At 37.7% G+C, this 18611-nt stretch overlaps 1 protein-coding gene across 6 annotated transcripts in view; it reads right to left on the reverse strand.

The window, feature by feature from the left end:
• The window catches only part of LOC132905800 (insulin receptor-like), a 43581-nt gene that overhangs the window by 16189 nt on the left and 8781 nt on the right, over positions 1 to 18611 (reverse strand). For 3 of the 6 annotated variants that reach the window (XM_060957445.1, XM_060957442.1, XM_060957443.1), the window contains exons 3-9: positions 6171 to 7256; positions 4937 to 5369; positions 3598 to 3748; positions 2648 to 2662; positions 1642 to 1819; positions 482 to 650; positions 366 to 395 (exon numbers count right to left, since the gene is read on the reverse strand). In XM_060957445.1, coding sequence (XP_060813428.1) covers positions 366 to 395; positions 482 to 650; positions 1642 to 1819; positions 2648 to 2662; positions 3598 to 3748; positions 4937 to 5369; positions 6171 to 6439 — 1245 coding nt within the window. In that variant the 5' untranslated portion in view covers positions 6440 to 7256. The remainder of the gene's footprint in view (positions 1 to 365; positions 396 to 481; positions 651 to 1641; positions 1820 to 2647; positions 2663 to 3597; positions 3749 to 4936; positions 5370 to 6170; positions 7257 to 18611) is intronic. The other 3 variants (XM_060957446.1, XM_060957447.1, XM_060957448.1) reach the window with 3 other exon arrangements.

Raw genomic sequence — 18611 nt, forward strand, 5'->3', positions numbered from 1 at the left:
TGCCTCTATTTCCGCACTGCAGCTGTTCAGAGAACGCTTGACTTGACGCAATAAATAAAAAAAAAAAAAAAAAAAAAAACTCACACTCGAGCAATCTCATAAGCCACATCTTCGATCAGACGGTAGAACGTTATCACACCGTAGTTTGTTGGTATTTCTATCATCTTTGGCCAGCCCACAATTGTCAATTACCATCACCCTTGATCTCTTCAAGTAGAACAAGAGATCTCATCGTTTTATAATTCTATCGGCGATTTAGTATTTTAACACCCGCGCGCGTTCTACAATAACGAACGTTCTCTCTTCTCATCGTGCGTTGAATTAAATATGAAGCGAATGTTCAACGCGACCGGTCTATACCTTACCTTCCCATTTTCCTTCCTTGATCTCGCAATCTGATCGCAATGTTGGTACACAATAATTAATCGTACGGTGGGATCGAAGTAAAGGACGAGAACACAAAGAAGAATATTTTACGTACATTGTTCTCGTCGAGTGCATCCTCGTAACCGTCAGGGCAATGAGTCACGCAGGATCCATTGAATGGTCTCCACGCCTGACCATCTTCCAGGATATAATATACTCGTCTCATACGATTCATTCGTACACACTCATCCTTCGTGACGCAGCGTCTCGAGAGATAGGAGTATCTGTGGAACAGATCGTGTCGCGTTTATCCGGCTGCTATAGCTTGCCTGGAAACAGTTAGCAGCTCAAGGTCACTGCGATACAATCCCCCCACTATACGTGTTCATAGCGTTCGTGAAAGAATAGAAAGCATGACCGGTGACTTCCGCTCTCCTTTCCAAAGGAAGGACGCTTCAAAGTTTCAAGAGAAACTTTTTCCATAACTATGGAAATACGCAGCACCTTTGCAGTGGAAAATACTTTTTCCAGCTACTCCGACACCTATCCGCAAGTGTCACGTTGTTCCTGCACGATATCCGATAACTCATACAGATTGTCGGGAAATAATTAAATCAGTTGGAATTTTGTGCTTTCTGTAAGTTAGTTTCATAGGAATTTTGCAAGATTTATCATCGATCGGAGAAAAGTAAGATATACGCGAGGATGGAATCACCAGAACCCTTCAAAGTTCGAAAGGACCAATCGTGCAAGATATCGCTAAATAATAAAGATAAGACTTTTGCGAGAAATCAACGATTAAAAACAAGTGAAAATAAAGAAGATTTAAGGAAAGACAAAAAACGGGAATAACTTTCAGATATAGTTATTTTAAATCGTTGATTAACATTACACAAGAGAGGCTGTAGTAATATATTTACAAATAAAATAAATGATATTACCGGTTACCGAACGAAAAATGTATTTTCTGAAAATCAATAGAATTAATTTTAGAAAGAATTTCTGTATCAGTAAAAAAAATCAATATAGCTTCCGCAGCATTATTTTAAATCGCTCGACCAATTTTCCACGAATATTTAACATTACATTTACGAATAAAATTAATGAATATACAATCACGGATTACAAGAGAACAAATTTATGCTATGTGAAATTAACGATAAAAATATTTTTAAAAGAACAAATTTATGCTATGTGAAATTAACGATAAAAATATTTTCGAAAATATAGTATATAAAAGGAGAAATGAAAGTAAGCTTGCAGACTATAACTCACAGATCACTAGGGCAGGTTTCCACGCATTTCCCCTCGTGCCGATAATGCTTGCATACGTAACATTCGCTTTCCGTTGGACCGTGACACTCGCCCAGACACTGATCGTGACAATCCAGCCTCTCTGTTCTCTGGCAGTGCTGCGAAGTCCAGCAGTAACCCCCGGGACAGTGGGAACATCCTGTAGCGGTGAAAAGTCGATTAAAACTATGGCTGCGTGGTAATCTTGCTCGTACCTGAACTAATGTATCTTTAACATGCGAGCACGACGTTGGGAAGATCGTATACTGGTAATGTCGCATTGTAGAAGCTCTTAAACATACGTGAAGTCTCGTCACGAGTTCAATTGCTACAGTACGTGCGTTAGGTACATACACGATTCTCCCTTGGGCAAATGTATTGCTTTAACTTGTGACGATTAAATAAAAAGCATTCATGACAATGAAATTATACGTATCGTACGATCGTGATTTCTTAAATATCTTCTATAAAAAATAAATCGTATAAACCGCTTTGTTCATTTTCCAAGTAATTCTTCTTTTCGTTTTGTTTTACTCGTTTTAAAGTAAATCATTCGTCAAATAGATCGAACCAAATTATTCGAGAACAAAAACTGAATTTGTTTCTATCCCGAAGTTTATATTTAGTTCTTTCTATGTTCTTACAGAAACCATGCTTTTATAAACATTTTAAACCTAATCTTGACCAAAAAAAAAAACCCGCAAAATTTTTCCGCCTGTTTTTCATATTTTTAAGTAATCCAATTGAAAACTTTTAACTTACGGTTCAAATCCACAAGAAAAACATTTCGTCAAAGCCCTCGCACATATCTAATTACACGTAAGACTTTTTCGTATCTATGTATTGTCAGTAGTGTGGATTTTCCACACTTTTTCTTTACACATACGCATCTAAAATAATGGTCAATGACTTAGTACTACTCCTCCCTATTCTTATACCTCTCATGCTTATATACTATGTTATATGTAGATTGGATTTAATATTCTACCGAACCGTTCTTCGCCTGCAACAGAAATGCAAAAAAAAAAAAAGAACAAACAGCCAATTAGTGCAAAAGCAGTGGAATTTTATACTTTAACGAGTTATATACACGGTTAAAGAGTATTTTGAATCTGGACGTAATCCCACGAAGACTTTAATTCAAACAAAATCTTTTAATTATGGAATCGACCAAACAAAGGAAAGGAAGTTCATTAAGATCACAAAGAATAGAAAGAATAAAAATGAAAGATCAGTGAATTGCCTTTCCAAAGCAAAAGCACACCAAGCACAAAAAGCAAAGATCTTTAAGTTAGCGTTAATCATTTGATCACATGCATAAAAAAAGCAAACAGATTTGTAATTTCAATAAAATCGTATTAAAGAAAAAAAAAAACAAAACATGATTGAAAGAGTATGCTTCACACGATATGTTGTAAATCAACGAGCTTAAAAACAAAAGCATCCTCGTTCGATCTTGCGATTCTTTAAATAATACCTCGTTCTGGCAATCGAAATCAATGCTCACGATGAAACTGGTATTATAGAAAATAATCTACATTTTGTCTTATCGAATGAAAATTAGTCGATTCTACAAAAATAATTCTACAGCTTCGTAATCGGTTGGCAACTAAATGATTGCGGATTTTGTCATTAGGTGGTATTGGCAAAATCCGCAATCGCTTAATTGCCAATCCAATAATCAGATACAGTACCGCATTGTGATTACATACAGATTATACGGATATTTTGTTAAAAAAATGTCAATTTATTAAACAATTAAATATATTAGAACGTTCTTCCATTCTTTCGAAATGAAAGAAAACGTGAACGCGAATCATTTTTATTATAAGCCTTTAATTATTAACACAACATGTTCGTAACATGATATTCTACTCAAAGAGTTGTTCATCAATTGAAAGAATAATAATATTAACCGACTAATAAGTCGATAAATACCAGGGCAAGAGGCTTCCTCCCCGTTGTCCTTGATAACATTCTCCCCCGCAGAAACGATGAGGTCCCAGTCGAGGGTGGTGTAACACAACGCCGGATTCTTCTCGATCCGAACGCTGCCCCGTGAGATCTCGGTAAGTTTCTTCAAACCGATCTGCAAGAAAGAATTCCGCCACAAGGCGTCGATTTAGCCCCGATAAAGCTAACTGCTAGCCAGAGGTCGAACGACTGGTTAATTCGATTGACTAATTAACGTCACTTGACCCGCCGAGTCAACTAGCTACGTCCAGAAAGCAAATTGGAGAGAAGTCTCTCTGTCAGGAACGTGGGAAATGATTCGAGCATGTCGATCTACTCGTGTTTTTCGTATTGATCTTCTAACCGGTTCCACTACAATATAATTACTACCGATAAGTACTACTTTGAAGTACGTAATTTATTATGTAACAAAAAAGAAAAAAAAAAGAAAAAAGAGAAAGAAAATAATTTACGTTTTTAAAGTGGCTTGTATTTGCAAACTGGTTCACATTTCAAATTCTTTACTTTACTCGATTGACAAGACATATCTTGGTCTGTTTAATGGAAATATTATTTCTGTAAAGCACTTCTCGTAACGCCGAGGTAATTAGAAATGAACTGCAGAATAAAGAAAATAAGTTGGGACATGATTAAATTCCGAAGGTTTCAAGGATACAGTGCCATAGTATCTGCAAAAAAGAATGTCATTCGAAGAAAAGAAACAATCTTTAAAACAAAACTTTAAAATAATTAAACTATTATACGATTGTCGAGCCCAAAATTATTTTACATTTACATATATTCATATTATAAGTACATACTGAAGTTGATTGCATGTCTAACATAGATACATAGTTTATGTTGAAATGAAACTAAAATTTAAATTTTATGAATAGCTCTGTAGCAGGCTAAAATTAAATTCAACTAAATACTAATCAAATATCCTTAAATCTTTTTTAATTATCTATCTGTTGCTTTCGAGCAAGAAGAACACCGATCGAATACAAAACAGAGAATACAGAACGAACTGCGGAAAAATGATATTTCTCTGTGCAAATATTTGCCAGCGGTGTGAATATTGATTTATTTTCAGAAACAACACGCGAATTATTAGCACCACCACTTTTTTCCAGAGTCAACTAACTTTCTCTCCCTTTTTCTCTCTTTCTCTTTTTCTCTTTCTCTCACCAATATGGCTGGACAATATTTGCTTCGCAAACAGAGCTATTATTCGATCGTCGCTCGTTTACTTTTTCACACCGCGGATACCAGAAGTAAAAACTTGGCAGCGCAGAATTATAAATCGTACCTACGTAATGCTTACCTCCTGTAGATTCTGCATCTCGTACACCATGAACGCGTAATCGGTCAGCAAGATGTTGCCTCTGATCACCTCGAGATTTGGGAACAGATTGCTGAGGGTCTTCAATCCATTCACGCGATAGAGAAGCAGGTAGCCAGTGATTTCCCGAAGTTTGGGAAAAGTGATCGGTTGAAAGTCCGTCTCGGAGTTATTCTCGATGAGGACGATCTGCAGAAAGCCCTCTATCACGCGACAATCCTTCATAATGCCGAAACCAGACGCGCTGTTCCGTATATCGATGCTTTGGCAAATTCCATCGCCAATCGTCACGTTTTTGTTTGTGACCCTTCGTCGACCCTTCTCGTGAACCACGTCGATTGGTTTTGCGTTCGATTTAGGGAGGTTCGGTAGTTGGCCCGGTTGCTGGGTCAATTTTGCGTTGGCTTCCGTCAACCTGTCGTTATTAGGCAACGAATTTAGCCGGGAACGCTCGAGAGTATCGTAAAATGTACGGCGAGGTGCGATTTGTTCGAATCAGGATTGAAGGTTGTGTGTTTGGGTTAGTCGAAGAAGGTCCGAGTACTCTTTTCCTTCCATATACGTGCAATACTTAAAATTTTGTTTCTTTATATATGGGAAGAAATTCTTCTTCTTAGGAAATTGTATTGCTGCTTTGGACAAATAACGATACGTCTTAGAGAATGATAATTTTTTGAAAAGACAAGGGGGATTAATTTGATTCAATTATGCTTGATTAGATGTTTTAAAACATTACGTTTTCAAATAGGCGATGGAAGAAATTAATTACAGCATAAATTACAGACATAGATTAGACGCAACAGACACAGATTAATATTTACGTAAATTACAGACAAATAGGATTGGGATTTGGGATACGGGAGATTATTCAGCGCAAAAAAGTGCACGGAAAACGTGCAAGAAGTTTTGTTCTGGGATTCTTCGTTGGCACGCAAATCGGCTCTGAAATTATGGTATCTACGCCTTCTGCACGCAGGTCTCCATATATTTCAATTCCGATTTCTCTGCAAACGGCCAACCCTACGAGAAAGCTCCTTCCACGTTTTCTTCTCAATTTTTTGCAAGGAATTATTATTACGCTTTATATAACTCAGGTATCCAAAAACAATTCCCTTCAACCAAAGGTGGGTTAAGGACCCACTAGTAATGGCGTGATCGATTAACAAGGAAAAGTCCTTGATCAAACAAGCAATCAGCTCTTTTCAAGAGTATATACCTGGAAGCATCGATGGCCCTGTTGCTTCTGTAGGAAACGATCCGCTCGTAAAACGGATCGTCAGAATCGTCCAGGTTCCTCTCACGACGTCCGTTCCTAGGGGTAGCCTTCTCGGTGTTTGTATATGCGTAATTCGCTTCGTATCTGCTCCTAATCTCGTCGTCGTCATCGTCGAGGCTTGTCCTGTACCAAACTCTATTTGGTTGGCAGCAGGACAGCAGCGTTGTGGTGGAAAGGAGCACGACCACCAGTAACCACCTCATCTTCATCTTCCTGTCTCAGCGAAGACTGTACTATCGAGAAGGCGATCGTCAAATCTTCCCAAATTACCCCACCCTTTAACGTGTTTCGCCTCCCCACCTCCACCAGATCGATCGATCGTCGAACAAAGGCCCTCTCTGTGTGTCAAGCGATTCTAAACAGTTTGATCTCAGCCGATGGACCTCGAACAAGATCGAACAACAGACAACGCGGTTTCGCTTCTCCTTTTCCAGATCCAAGGAACTCGAACGATCGTTTGCCTCGAGCAGAATCGCTAGTTGCTCTCTCGTTAGACCTTTTTTCCACCTCTGCTCGTTCTCGGACGAATCGTTAGGATCGCGCGAAACTTGCAAATATCATTCTACCAAGAATCGTGACTCAGGTTTCCAGCTATGTAATATATTATAGTTCCGTGACGATTTCGACTTTCTACCTTGTGCAAACGATTAACAAGCACGATGAACTGCGGTCACAGCTGGTTTAATGACTGCTCAACGACCTGGTTTGCGGATCTTCCGGCTTCATGCTCCGTTCCTGGTCGATGGTAAATCGCGATCCTCGATCTACGGTCTTATAGATCGATCTTAGGGCTCTTCTCCAATTAGAAAAACGAATTTTTGAGAAAGAAGATCGACTCGATGCGGATAGTTAGGACTCGGATATAGTCGATCGAATGGTTTAGTTTCTTCTTGTTCTTTTCCCTTTGTTCTTTTCGAAGCCTTTCTCCACAACCAGTGCGTAAATCCTGGACAAAGCGATGCTCAAAGAAGCTTCTTATTGAAGATGAAGAATTTCCCGCCCCTCATAGCTGTACCAGTGCGACGCCTGCAAGCAATCGAACGGCACAAATGTGACTAGTCGGATTCATGTCCGATTCAGGCAATTCCTGATGATTATTCAAACGTTGTTTAGCGGATTGTCGCGGTAATCGTCGGCAGAGACGCGAGACTAACCGACCACACAATCCTTTAAGAAGTTTCATACAACTTTTATTCGTAGCACTGTGACGCGTTCACGCATCGCCAGAAAAGTTTCTCTACATTCAGAATTTCGGATTTCTTACATTTTCTTATTATCGTATGGCTCGGTTTTGCATTTTAATATTCGTATAGTCGAGAGAATTCGTGCGAATTAGAATTAGAATTCCGACTATGAGTATCAGAAAGTTTACTAGAACTTTAAAAAACTTCAAAATTTTATCTCTCAAGTTTCTCGATGTTAATCGTTATTCTTACTAAAATAAATGTCAAATATTTGCCCGCGTCAAAGACCGCATAACGTGGCAAAGATGTTGATAAACGTTTTAAAATTTTGTTAAATTTTGTATAAACTTAAAACGTGAACAAGTCAGTCCGCTCACGGGGCATTAAATCGTAGAATGCGGTAACTGCAGTAACAGTGATGGAAGGCGATAATTAAAATCGCGTGACATCGGCAAATTTACGAACGCAAAGATGGTACATATTTGGTGCTTTGGTTACGGAAACGTAAATCATTAAATTAGGAAATAATTAAGGAGAGTAGATAAAATGACCGGTGATTATGAAATGTTTTATACCGGTGCACTTAATCTAACAAAGTTGCAGAAAAAGGTGGCGAACACCTGGACAAGCCGCAGCTGTTTCAATAAACAGCTTTCACGAGTTACCAGCGAAAAAAGAAACGGAAAGAGAAGAGAGAGAAAAAGAAAAATGACTTGCATATTCATGACGTTGCTTATAACCGTGCGAATGCCGTTTTGTCACGCGAGTTGTAGGATTCACGAAATTTTAACTCGATAAGCAGTGAAAGCATCTCGTAATCTTCGCCGTCCACTTTCTGCTCTTTCGTATATTTTAGCCACGACCTCCACCCTCGATAAGACGCCCGAAAGATCTCACGATCCGCACAGGCTGTTATATCCATAAACGTATCGCATAACGTTCTTTACAAAGTTACGAATATAAATCACGGACGGTGTTCGACTTAACAGCAGAGCTGCCCTGCAAAAATTGCAACCACATGGGTGTACCGATTCACTCACAAGCTGAGTGACTCACGAGCTAACAGACACATTGATGAAGGAACTTTTGAACTTGACTTCCGAACGAAATGGAAGAAAAATATGTAAAAAAAACAAAAACAAAAAAAAAAGAAGGAAAAAGGAAGGAGCAAGAAAATAAAGAATTTCGTGAAACCAGACTAGTTTCGTCGGGGTTTCGTGGAATTCTCATCTCACCGGTGAAGAAAAGATAAAAAAAATAAAATTGGAATGGCCAAACGCGTTTTTACTCGCGAGATCGTCAACCTCTAGAGAGCTCTCTGTATCTTCGGAAATTATGCGGAAAGAAATCGCTTCGCACGATATATCGAACGTAATGTTACACGCATGGACTTCGACACCTTCCTACTCGCATAAATTTACCGACAACGTTAATTGCTTTAAGCGGCGCTTTTTGGTAAAAAGATTTCAAGTTGCTCATCATTACGTAAAAGACCGACTTGCGCGTGATAATAACGTGGTACTTAACTGAATACCGAATACTGGACATTAACTTTTAACCTGCGCTTAGTTTTTTTGTTACTCCAGTATCTCGTATGCAAATACTTCCAAAGGAGATTTTTTCCTATATGCAACATAGTTCGTGTAGTTTGCACGGTAATTGCACGGTTCATTTTTATTTACGTGACGAGTATAATTATGCTCCACTGTCAGGTCTGGGAACAAGTTTTCTGCGGTGAAACCAAGGATCCGCTTCTATATTCATCAGATATCCACTCCTTTCCAGCACAGAAATTGGAATTTATATCTTGTCAAGTTTGTACGAGGAATGGTCGACACGTTGATGCCTCATTTCGAAGTTTCCATTTCTCCTTTTATGTTTTCCTTTTTTTTTTTTTTACGCTCTTTTTTTGTGGACAGATGAAGATGAGAGGTTGGTTATCGCGAAGAGAAATTGATCATCTTAATATGGTTATTAGGAATATTCAAGTTGCTTCGAATGGTAATTAGCCTGATACTTTGACGTAACTAACGATGAATACACAGTTTGTTGTAATTTAACGAGCAAATTGGGTGAAATCTTGTTTGATAAGGTTCAGAAATTTATAAAGTGTCATTTCAATGAATTAAGTTAATCTTAATGGACAGTAGAATTATTGGATAATTTGCTATCGAGTCACGCTGATTAGATCATTCCGTTTTCTATCATTTCCTATCATTTCGTAGAAAGAAACAGAAGAAATTACAAGTTCCATAAACAGGAGAATTCAAAAGCATCTTCCTTTCGTCATTGCAGGTAATCGTAAGAAAAATTCTTGAAATATCCTTAAATAAAAATTTAAAAAACAAAAGAAGAAAAAAATCGAACAATAGAGTCTCGTAATTAACGTAAACAGGCTTCTGTTTTCGTTAAATAAGAAAAGTTGGAAGAGTCGTTTGTTTTATGCAAAGTTCTTTCCAACGAAATTTGAAAACAACGCTATGGCATTTGCTCCACAAAAATTTTAAATGCCACCCATAAAGATAAAAAAAAAGTAACAAGCAGGAAAGAAAATAGCTTGATAGTAGCTTCGACCGGTAAATTTCATGGTAGCGTAATTACATAGAGGAAAAGGAAGTCTCAAAGGAAGTAGTACAGTAACTGAAAATTTACTACAGATAAAATAACGATAAAAATACTTGAACTCGGTCGCAAGAAGAAACAGAGTTCGTTATCGAATTATTCTCATGGTACTTAATTTATCCACTTCATTCTCTTTGTTGGAACCCAATAATTCATCCTATCGGAAAACTTCGATAAACTCGAGACGATTAATTGAGAGGATTGGCTGATATTCATTTTGAAACAAATTGCGATAATTGCAAGTGGTAACTATATATATATAACTATATATATTCCTCACTATATCGACCGACTTTTCAACTCTGGAATTGTGTTAAATTTGTTTGACCTCGTTTATGCAAATATCTAAGCAAAACATTTATTCATTTATTACAAATACGATGGAAAAATTTACAAATACGTAGAAATACATAATATGCAAATACATAACTATTCGGTAAAGTAATTATAAATTGTAAATTATACTAAGAAAAATTGCAGATCGTTAACTCTTGTTCAAGATACTAAGGAGGTTTTGTTTCAACCACTAAAATATTCCACGATTATTATCCTTGTTTGGATATCGTTTCCTGTAAAATATCTCTAATCCCTTATTTTCATTAACGATTTTCTAATTTTCTTAAACACGTTTCGTTCGTTACAAAGTGGAAAACGCGATATTCAAATTATTTCTCTCCTCGACGAACCTAGGTAAAACAGCAAAGGTACAAAGATCTTACAAAAGTAAAAACGAAACTAAAGCGAACGAACTTATCAAACGGTAATGGAAACATTCGGCTGGCTTTTAATTCGACTGAAAATGTTCATCTTCGAGTAAATCGTATACTTATCGATTTCTCTCGCGAATACAAATAATTTAGTATCAATTTAAGTTCTACCTCTTTAACTTCCTCCTTGGTTCCTTCTTCTTTCTTTTCATATTAAAAAGTAATGCCGAAGTAAACAGATTTGTTTTGATCTCGCTACGAGTACTTGACATTTTCGAGTATTTGATTTGCCCTGATATCAAGGCATTCCAAATTTCCGAGATAATCCATACACTTGAAAAACAGTTCATAAGCAATTCCACGAAGTGAATGGTCCATACGTTTCTCGTGCTCGTAATTAAATTTTACGAAAAACTCGAATGTTCATGAAAGAGCCCGAAATCGTACGAACTGGCATTATTCCGCCCATTCATAAGTTGACGCGGCCCTGATAACGAGTTGATAAACAGCGGATTGGCTCGTGTCTGAGCCCTCGTTTCTTATCAGCCACTCTGCCAAGGAATTCGTGACGATACGTGATCTAGACGACATGAATAATTCGTAACGCAGAGAAGTGCGTCGTCGAATTTCGTTAGAGAAATACGTCCACTCAAAATAGACCCCTTTAAAGTTTATTATAAACATATTATAACAATAAAGGATAGATCTTTGAAACAGGGATACATGATCGACGTAAAACGATTAATTCGCGTTGTTTCGTGAGTTTTCAACAGGAAATGGAAAATAAGTTTTACTATAAAGTTCATAGAGAAAAACCAGGCTACATATATTTTAGTTTGTATGCACTTTATACAGCATTTGCATAGCACAGTATCGAGAGTGTTGGATAATCTATTTGCGAACGACCCTCAAATTATTTCGAGCAACTCGCGTATATCAGAAATAAATCATAGTATCTATTCTGTTCACATTTGAACCGATCCAAAACAAACAGGCTGAAAGCATTTTGAATTATTGGCAAAATGATCGTACAACGATAAAACAAAAATGATCATACGTTTAAAATTAAGCCCGAGATATAGTACAGTAGAGAAAAGCATATTCTCTTTTCTTCTTGTTCTAGCTGTACAATGTTAACTGTTCTTAATTCCAAACGTTAACTGTTTGCTTGAGTATAGCTGACTCAATACCAGTGGTAAAGTTTGAAACCGATCTGAGAATACATTTACGAGTTACGATAGATTTTTCCAAAGTATATGTTTCTCCAATAAATATTTTCCACCTTCTATACGCATTTCCGGATTTCTGTTTCAAACTTTACCAACGTGATCGTGCCAATTGTATCATAAAAAATCTTTTGCGTGACGCACGCGGTATATTTACAGCAACTGCCCAAACTACATTCAAGTGTTGAAATAAATGGAAGTGACGGTGAACGCGTTATTATAATATTCGCCATCAAGAATTTGGGGAAACGAATTTACAGTGACGATTTCGCGTAAAACTTTGCCGACGAATTTCAAGTTCGCGAGGAATGCTACAAACTCGAAAGGAATTCGACTGTGTATACGGTCGCGCGTCCTCGAAATGACAAGATTCGACTTTCATCGATGTTCGACGACAAGTTGCAAAATTAATTAACGCATCGAGGTAGCTTGGCACGCTCGCGTTTGGTTCCTAGCACGAAAAGTATGCCAGCCGTAACCCAGGGCCGGCATAGTTGCGCGGCTATGTTATTTCGTCATAGCGGCACACGCACGTGCACGAATTTTCAGTCGAACAACTCATCGCGCTATTTATTAGCAACTTTTACGCCTCTCGGTCTAAGGAACTTGCATCTTTCATATACTCGTCACGCGTTAAAATCGTGCTACTTACGACGAAATTTCGGCAGTGAAGCTTCGCTCATTGCGATCTTTTCTTCGTACGAATGTAGATATCGTGAAACGTAGTACACAGCCTAATACAAATTTCAACAGTTCAAACTTGGTCTCTTACGACCTTCGCCCGACACGAATCTTGATGTTCTATTGTATTAGGTCGACCGAGAAATTTTATCGTCAGGTTTTCTTTGTATATTTACGAGTAGATCGTGTACGTTCACACGTTCGTACAATTTCATATTTTTATTTACAAATGCAACTGAAGTAGAATCCGAGTAAAAATTTTACCTAGTAAACACGATAAGTAGTATGTGCTCCGCTCTGGATATTTAAATTTCTCATATATAAGCAATAAATACATAAACATGCGCGGTCTATTTATTGCCGTCCGACGTATGTACTTTGCTGGACAAATTACTTGTTGAAAATTCGATCGATCGATTGTTCCACGACGAAACGTACCAGAAATCTGGCATTTTGTTCAAGCTTAAAAAAAAATATACGATGAAGGTGGTTCTCTCAGCCCTTCCTAAATATAAATTGGTAATTTCTTCGGGTCTTTATAAAACTCCCCGATAGGAAAAATATTCGATGCTGAGAATCAGGTCGTAGTGTAGTGGCTGAAAGAATATTTTAATAAAAAAATAAGAAATTTAACGAAAACGCTATATCAAAGACTAATTAGTGGAAATTCCAGTACGAATAATTGATTCCCATCCTTTCGAAGAACAGAAACGATACAACTTTTCGACGTACCTGATAGAAATGTAAATTCTTTCGTTCTATGTATCGTGATATACGATCTACTGGATACGATCCACCGAGAATTAGTTAAAGGTTGATGTGATCGTGAACCTTCGAGGATGTTAACGATGTTTCGTTAGCGATCTCACGTTTTCCTCGTAGTTGCTACTTGATAGGATATCCGCGATTCAGGAACGAATCACGTAATTCCAGGGATATACGCATACATATTAATTTCTTCCTGCAGACCATGAACGAAGATTAAACGATTAAACTCGAACCCTCTGTGTGCTTAATTTTCCAGATTTTAACTAATAACTAACAACGGTTCGGTGTACTTAGTTTGAAATATTATTCGTGATAAGGTTAATTAATTTGGAATTCTATGGTATACCTCGGTACAAATTCCGTACAAATGGTTCGTAGTTTGGTAAAAAAAATGTCCCAAGTTCTTGTTTGCACGATGCAGTCTCGCTTGTGAAATTGTTACATAAACACGAACGGTCTTGTGTCATTCCTTTTCGCATTTGACCATCTTAGCTTTCCATTGCATTTTGGTTTTCGTTTAGTTCAGATTTGTATTTAGTTTCTGTTAAGGTTATTCGGTGGATGGAATTAAAGAAATGCGTGGGCAAACTGCAAGGTATTGAAAGTATATATATTGTGAATAATAAATTACAAAATATGTAGTACTGTGTAAGCCAATCCAGATCCTCTCGCTAGCAACGTTACCCTGAGACTGAAACAACTGCCGAAACCAACGTCGCACGTGTACCGCTTATGGTCTTTCCTCGACGCATTCTTTTGTCTACGCGCTATCGATGAGCTTAGCGCTTGAGAAACCGAAGACCAGATGTAGAGTTTTCTCAGAAGTGACGATCACTTCAACAGTTTCCAAGAGCGTTCAGCTTTTGTTTAATTGGAATTTTAATTCAACTTCCAAGCCGTCGCAAATTCTCCAAACCCTTGGATTTTAACTTTACCAGCACACGATCGAGTCACGCGAAAAACAAATTCGTCGACTAACGCTGTATTCCGACACTAAAATGAAAATATACAACAAAAATTTCTTTCCGAGTGAAAGAAAATTAAGTTGATCAGTTTAGCTTCCAAGTAACTGGAGTTTAACTTTGTCGAAACCTGTGTTACTCGTATTAGCCACGATTTCACTCAATTATGTAGGAAGGAAAAGAAGAACAGAGGAAATTTACCCCAAGATAGCTCATCTCGCGATTCCCATGAGTCACGATAAACCCTTCTATCACGAACAATCTTATCAACCCTGAAACGAAAGAAAAAGAAGAAAAAGCGGAGAAGAGTACTCCCTTTAGAGGCGACTTGTTCCGTGGCACGTAACGAAGACTAGCATCGCCATAACGCACATTGTTTTCCCTCGCAACCCATTTCCGGTCTCTCTGTTCGCCTCACGCTGACGCAACAGACGATAACAGAGAAAAAGAAACAAAAAAAAAAAAGAAAAAATATAGATACGCTACCGCCTACAAACATGTAAAATACTCTTCGAACGAACCTGTTTATTATTATTTTATTTATTATTAAACACGTTCCTCTCTCGAGTGACACAGCTGTACATACAACTAATATCAACTTAAATCTATTTATAAACAAATAAACAGTAAAGGCACGTTCTTCTATCACAACTTTCAGAATATATCGAAAATATCAATCTTTTGGTCTAATTATACCAAATGTCCAAATATGAATGGTAGCTGCAGATGCGTATGTTTACAAGCTGACGCTTTTTTATCATCTTTGCGCAAAACCGACGAAGTTTCCATTGTCTTGAATGGACGCGAGCGAACGAGACCCGACGAGATAGTAAGAAAGACAGAAACGAAGCGGTAGAGCAAAATCGTTTGAAAGAACGTCAACAAGCTGACTCACGAACGAAGCGTTATGTTAACCGGACCATAATTAGATGGACATGACGTTGTAACCTCGTGCCAAAACTTTCCAGCTCGAGAATTCGTCCGGAATATTCTGTAAGCTTATTTTGTTATTAAGTCGTGGTCCTCGTTATCGTTACACGCTAATTAATTCCATTTATAAATTCCGCGTGATTACGTATAAATGGAAATTTGGAAGCATTTGCAATTTTTTTGAAAGAATTTCAAATTGTTCTGTAGAAGATATAAGTATGGCGATATTAGGTATAACTCGCAGCTGCGACGAAAGGAAAATATAATGACGCAATAGCGCCACGGAATTGATTTACATTCCCGAGGAACGTATCTTATACCAGTTGGCTGTTTTTGACGAGTATATTCGTCATGAAGAGATGGCAATATTTCGCGTTACGACGAGCCCTATAGGTAATAAAATTAAAAAATAAAACAGTCGTTTCAGTATAATTTAATTCCGTGTAATGACAAGCACGTATGCTCTGTGTCTGACGAGTATACTCGTCCTAGTTTACTTTTTCCGACACGTTTTAAGTACACGTTATTCAAAGAGGTCGCAACAGCTAACTGTTCGAATATTTGAATTTTATTATCGAGCCAAAATACAGATCGACGTAACAAAATATTCTTAACGTTAACATATTCTTTATTTTTAATCGAAAGAAACCGAAGCAAAGTATAATTAATATTTTCATTGTATTATCACAAATTCGTTAACTAAAGTTGAAATTTCAACTAAATGAAAAACATTCGAGATAAATCCACATCGTTGATTGGCAAATTATATCTGCAAATTATTATATTTTATATTTCCTCCGATAATAACATCATAACGATAACAAACACGATAATAATCATTCGGATCGGTAAATCGCAAAAGCCGTGCATACCAAACCTGAAATATTCGCCAATTAATTGAATGGACAAGATACGGATTGATTAAGCAATGATGTTGACCGTATCATCGCGAACGAGCGTAATATCGATACAATTAAAATTCTCCGATGAAATTGGAAAGAACGTTCGACTGCTGATAATTAACGTGCAAATGGTGTTTTACGAGCAGAAAAAAGAAAAAAAGAAAGAAATAACTCTTGGTGTAACAGGCAACAAAATCAGCGATGCAAAATGCTCGACTGGTAAAGATACAATTAGATTAGTCGTAATTACAGCTTGTAACAAGACGATACGCACGGCATTTTACTACCGCAAGACTGTGTGAAATTACGTATTTGTACATTAAGGATGGACTGCGAGGCTCGTTAACGTCTTAATGATAACGATCAAGAAAACTATACGTATGCTTGCTAATACCTTACTATGTTATTAGTCCTCGAGTATCGGTGTTTAAATTATTGCGAAATATTTTATGTCGTTCTTTAAACTTGCACTTTAACTTCCTTAGTGGTTTCACTTTGACTTATTATAAGACTATCATTTCTACAGACTGTCTGTACGTTGACAGTAATTAAATGACGATACGTATTGATATCGAAAAACATCGGTCGAGTCGAGGAGCATTACCATTTTTCAACATGTTAATATATCAACATCAGAGACGTCAACGTTTACACGCTAGTATCGACTTTCCTACGTCACTGCCACGCAATATCTTCTTTTTCCATTTCCTTCAACGTGTTTTCTCGAAATCAAAAATAAATCACGAAAGGTCATCTCGATTGTCAGTTTCATGGAAAGAAAAATCACAAGCGACTAATAATAATGCCTAGGAGAATTGTTTGCAGGAAGGAAATTTTGTCGAGTTTATCCGGAAACGAGGACACGATCGGTTTAGCGAGATGCGAAACCAAGACGAGTGCAACCGAGAGATAATAGCGGATTATTTCTAGAAACGTAAATTATATTCACGCGCGTAAACAAGGTTCACCGTTGCGGCAAACGAGACGATGGCGATAGAGAAATCTCATTTGCGTGATTACGGGCCGGATCATCGGACAAACGAGATTGGACGAAGGGAAACGGGAATGACAGGACGAAAAATTGCATCATTGCGTCGTTACTTTGGTCGTTCGAGCCACGTGACTTATTCCTCGTTTCCTGCAAGGTTCCATGCGAAGGGCGCACGAAAATTAAGGAGGAACGACGCAGAAAACGGGCGATATTCGGTCCTCGAGTAACACGCGACGATCGATCAACTAAAATGGCGCACGTTTGACCCCCTCCAATCGTGGCAGCTTCGTTTAATATACTGTTCGAAATGACGCTAGCGTATCACGTGACTTGGAAGAATGATTCAAACGTCAGTTTTAATACAACGACGTGCTTTCACCGCAAGGTAATATGCAGGATATGACAGTACGTAAAATGGTAAATTATGAAAAAGAGGGAGAGACGTTTACGATCGATTTTCATGCTCGCTCGTAAAAGTCAAACACTTCTCTATGGATCTTTTACATTCCACCGTAATCCCGAGTCTACGCATCGGTACGGAGCTTCTGATGATAAATGTTTCCTGGTTTATACGTAGACACAAGTTCGTTCATCGCCGGACAGTGTAAAAAGACCGTAGCGTCTGATTGCGATGAAAAAAAAAACACGCGGAAGAGACGCATCGACAGAGAAATGCTTTCATCGAAGTTAGTCAACCATTAAATTACTATCCTCGTCCTTAACATCTATCGCCACCAAATTCATCGACTTTCACCGCTTCTATCTGTACCAATTTTCGATATTCAAATAATACCAGATTGTACGATCTATGAACACCTAGGAAAACGAAACGAAACAAAATTACGACACACTAAAGAACACCGAAAAACAAGATTAACTTTGCTATTCATTCTAATCTAATGCTAATGTTATGCTAATTCTATCCATTTATTGACTTGGCAATCGCTTACTTGCCAACCAAGCAGGTCGTAAGAAGAGCGACGGAATAAAATAAAACTGAATAAGAATCTTTTTCCTATTGTTTAAGTTAAAATAAAACTAAATAGGAATCTTTGTCCTATTGTTTAAGTATAGAATGAAAATTCTCACGATAGAAATTTCCACCAAAGCGGAGAAGCTCGCTAGAAAGATAGTAAAAACGACCAAATCTTTACATCGAGGAAATCAAATACAGATAAAAATGCAGCTAAACTTTTAGTTGGAGAACGTGCATGCTTCTGAACACTACTAAAGCAGCTCATGAAGGTCTAGAAATTCTATACGATATTTCCTAGATTTGTCTCATCATCCTTCCGAATCTCTACCAATTTTCCACCGAGTCCCTCGAGTTTCCCTTCGCATCGACGATATAAAGTCTGGAGCCAGATAGAGGAGCAACAGGCGACATTCAAAAGTGTACAGACACGTT

This window comes from Bombus pascuorum, chromosome 4, assembly GCF_905332965.1.
Source record: "Bombus pascuorum chromosome 4, iyBomPasc1.1, whole genome shotgun sequence".
Classification (NCBI taxonomy): Eukaryota; Metazoa; Arthropoda; class Insecta; order Hymenoptera; family Apidae; genus Bombus; species Bombus pascuorum.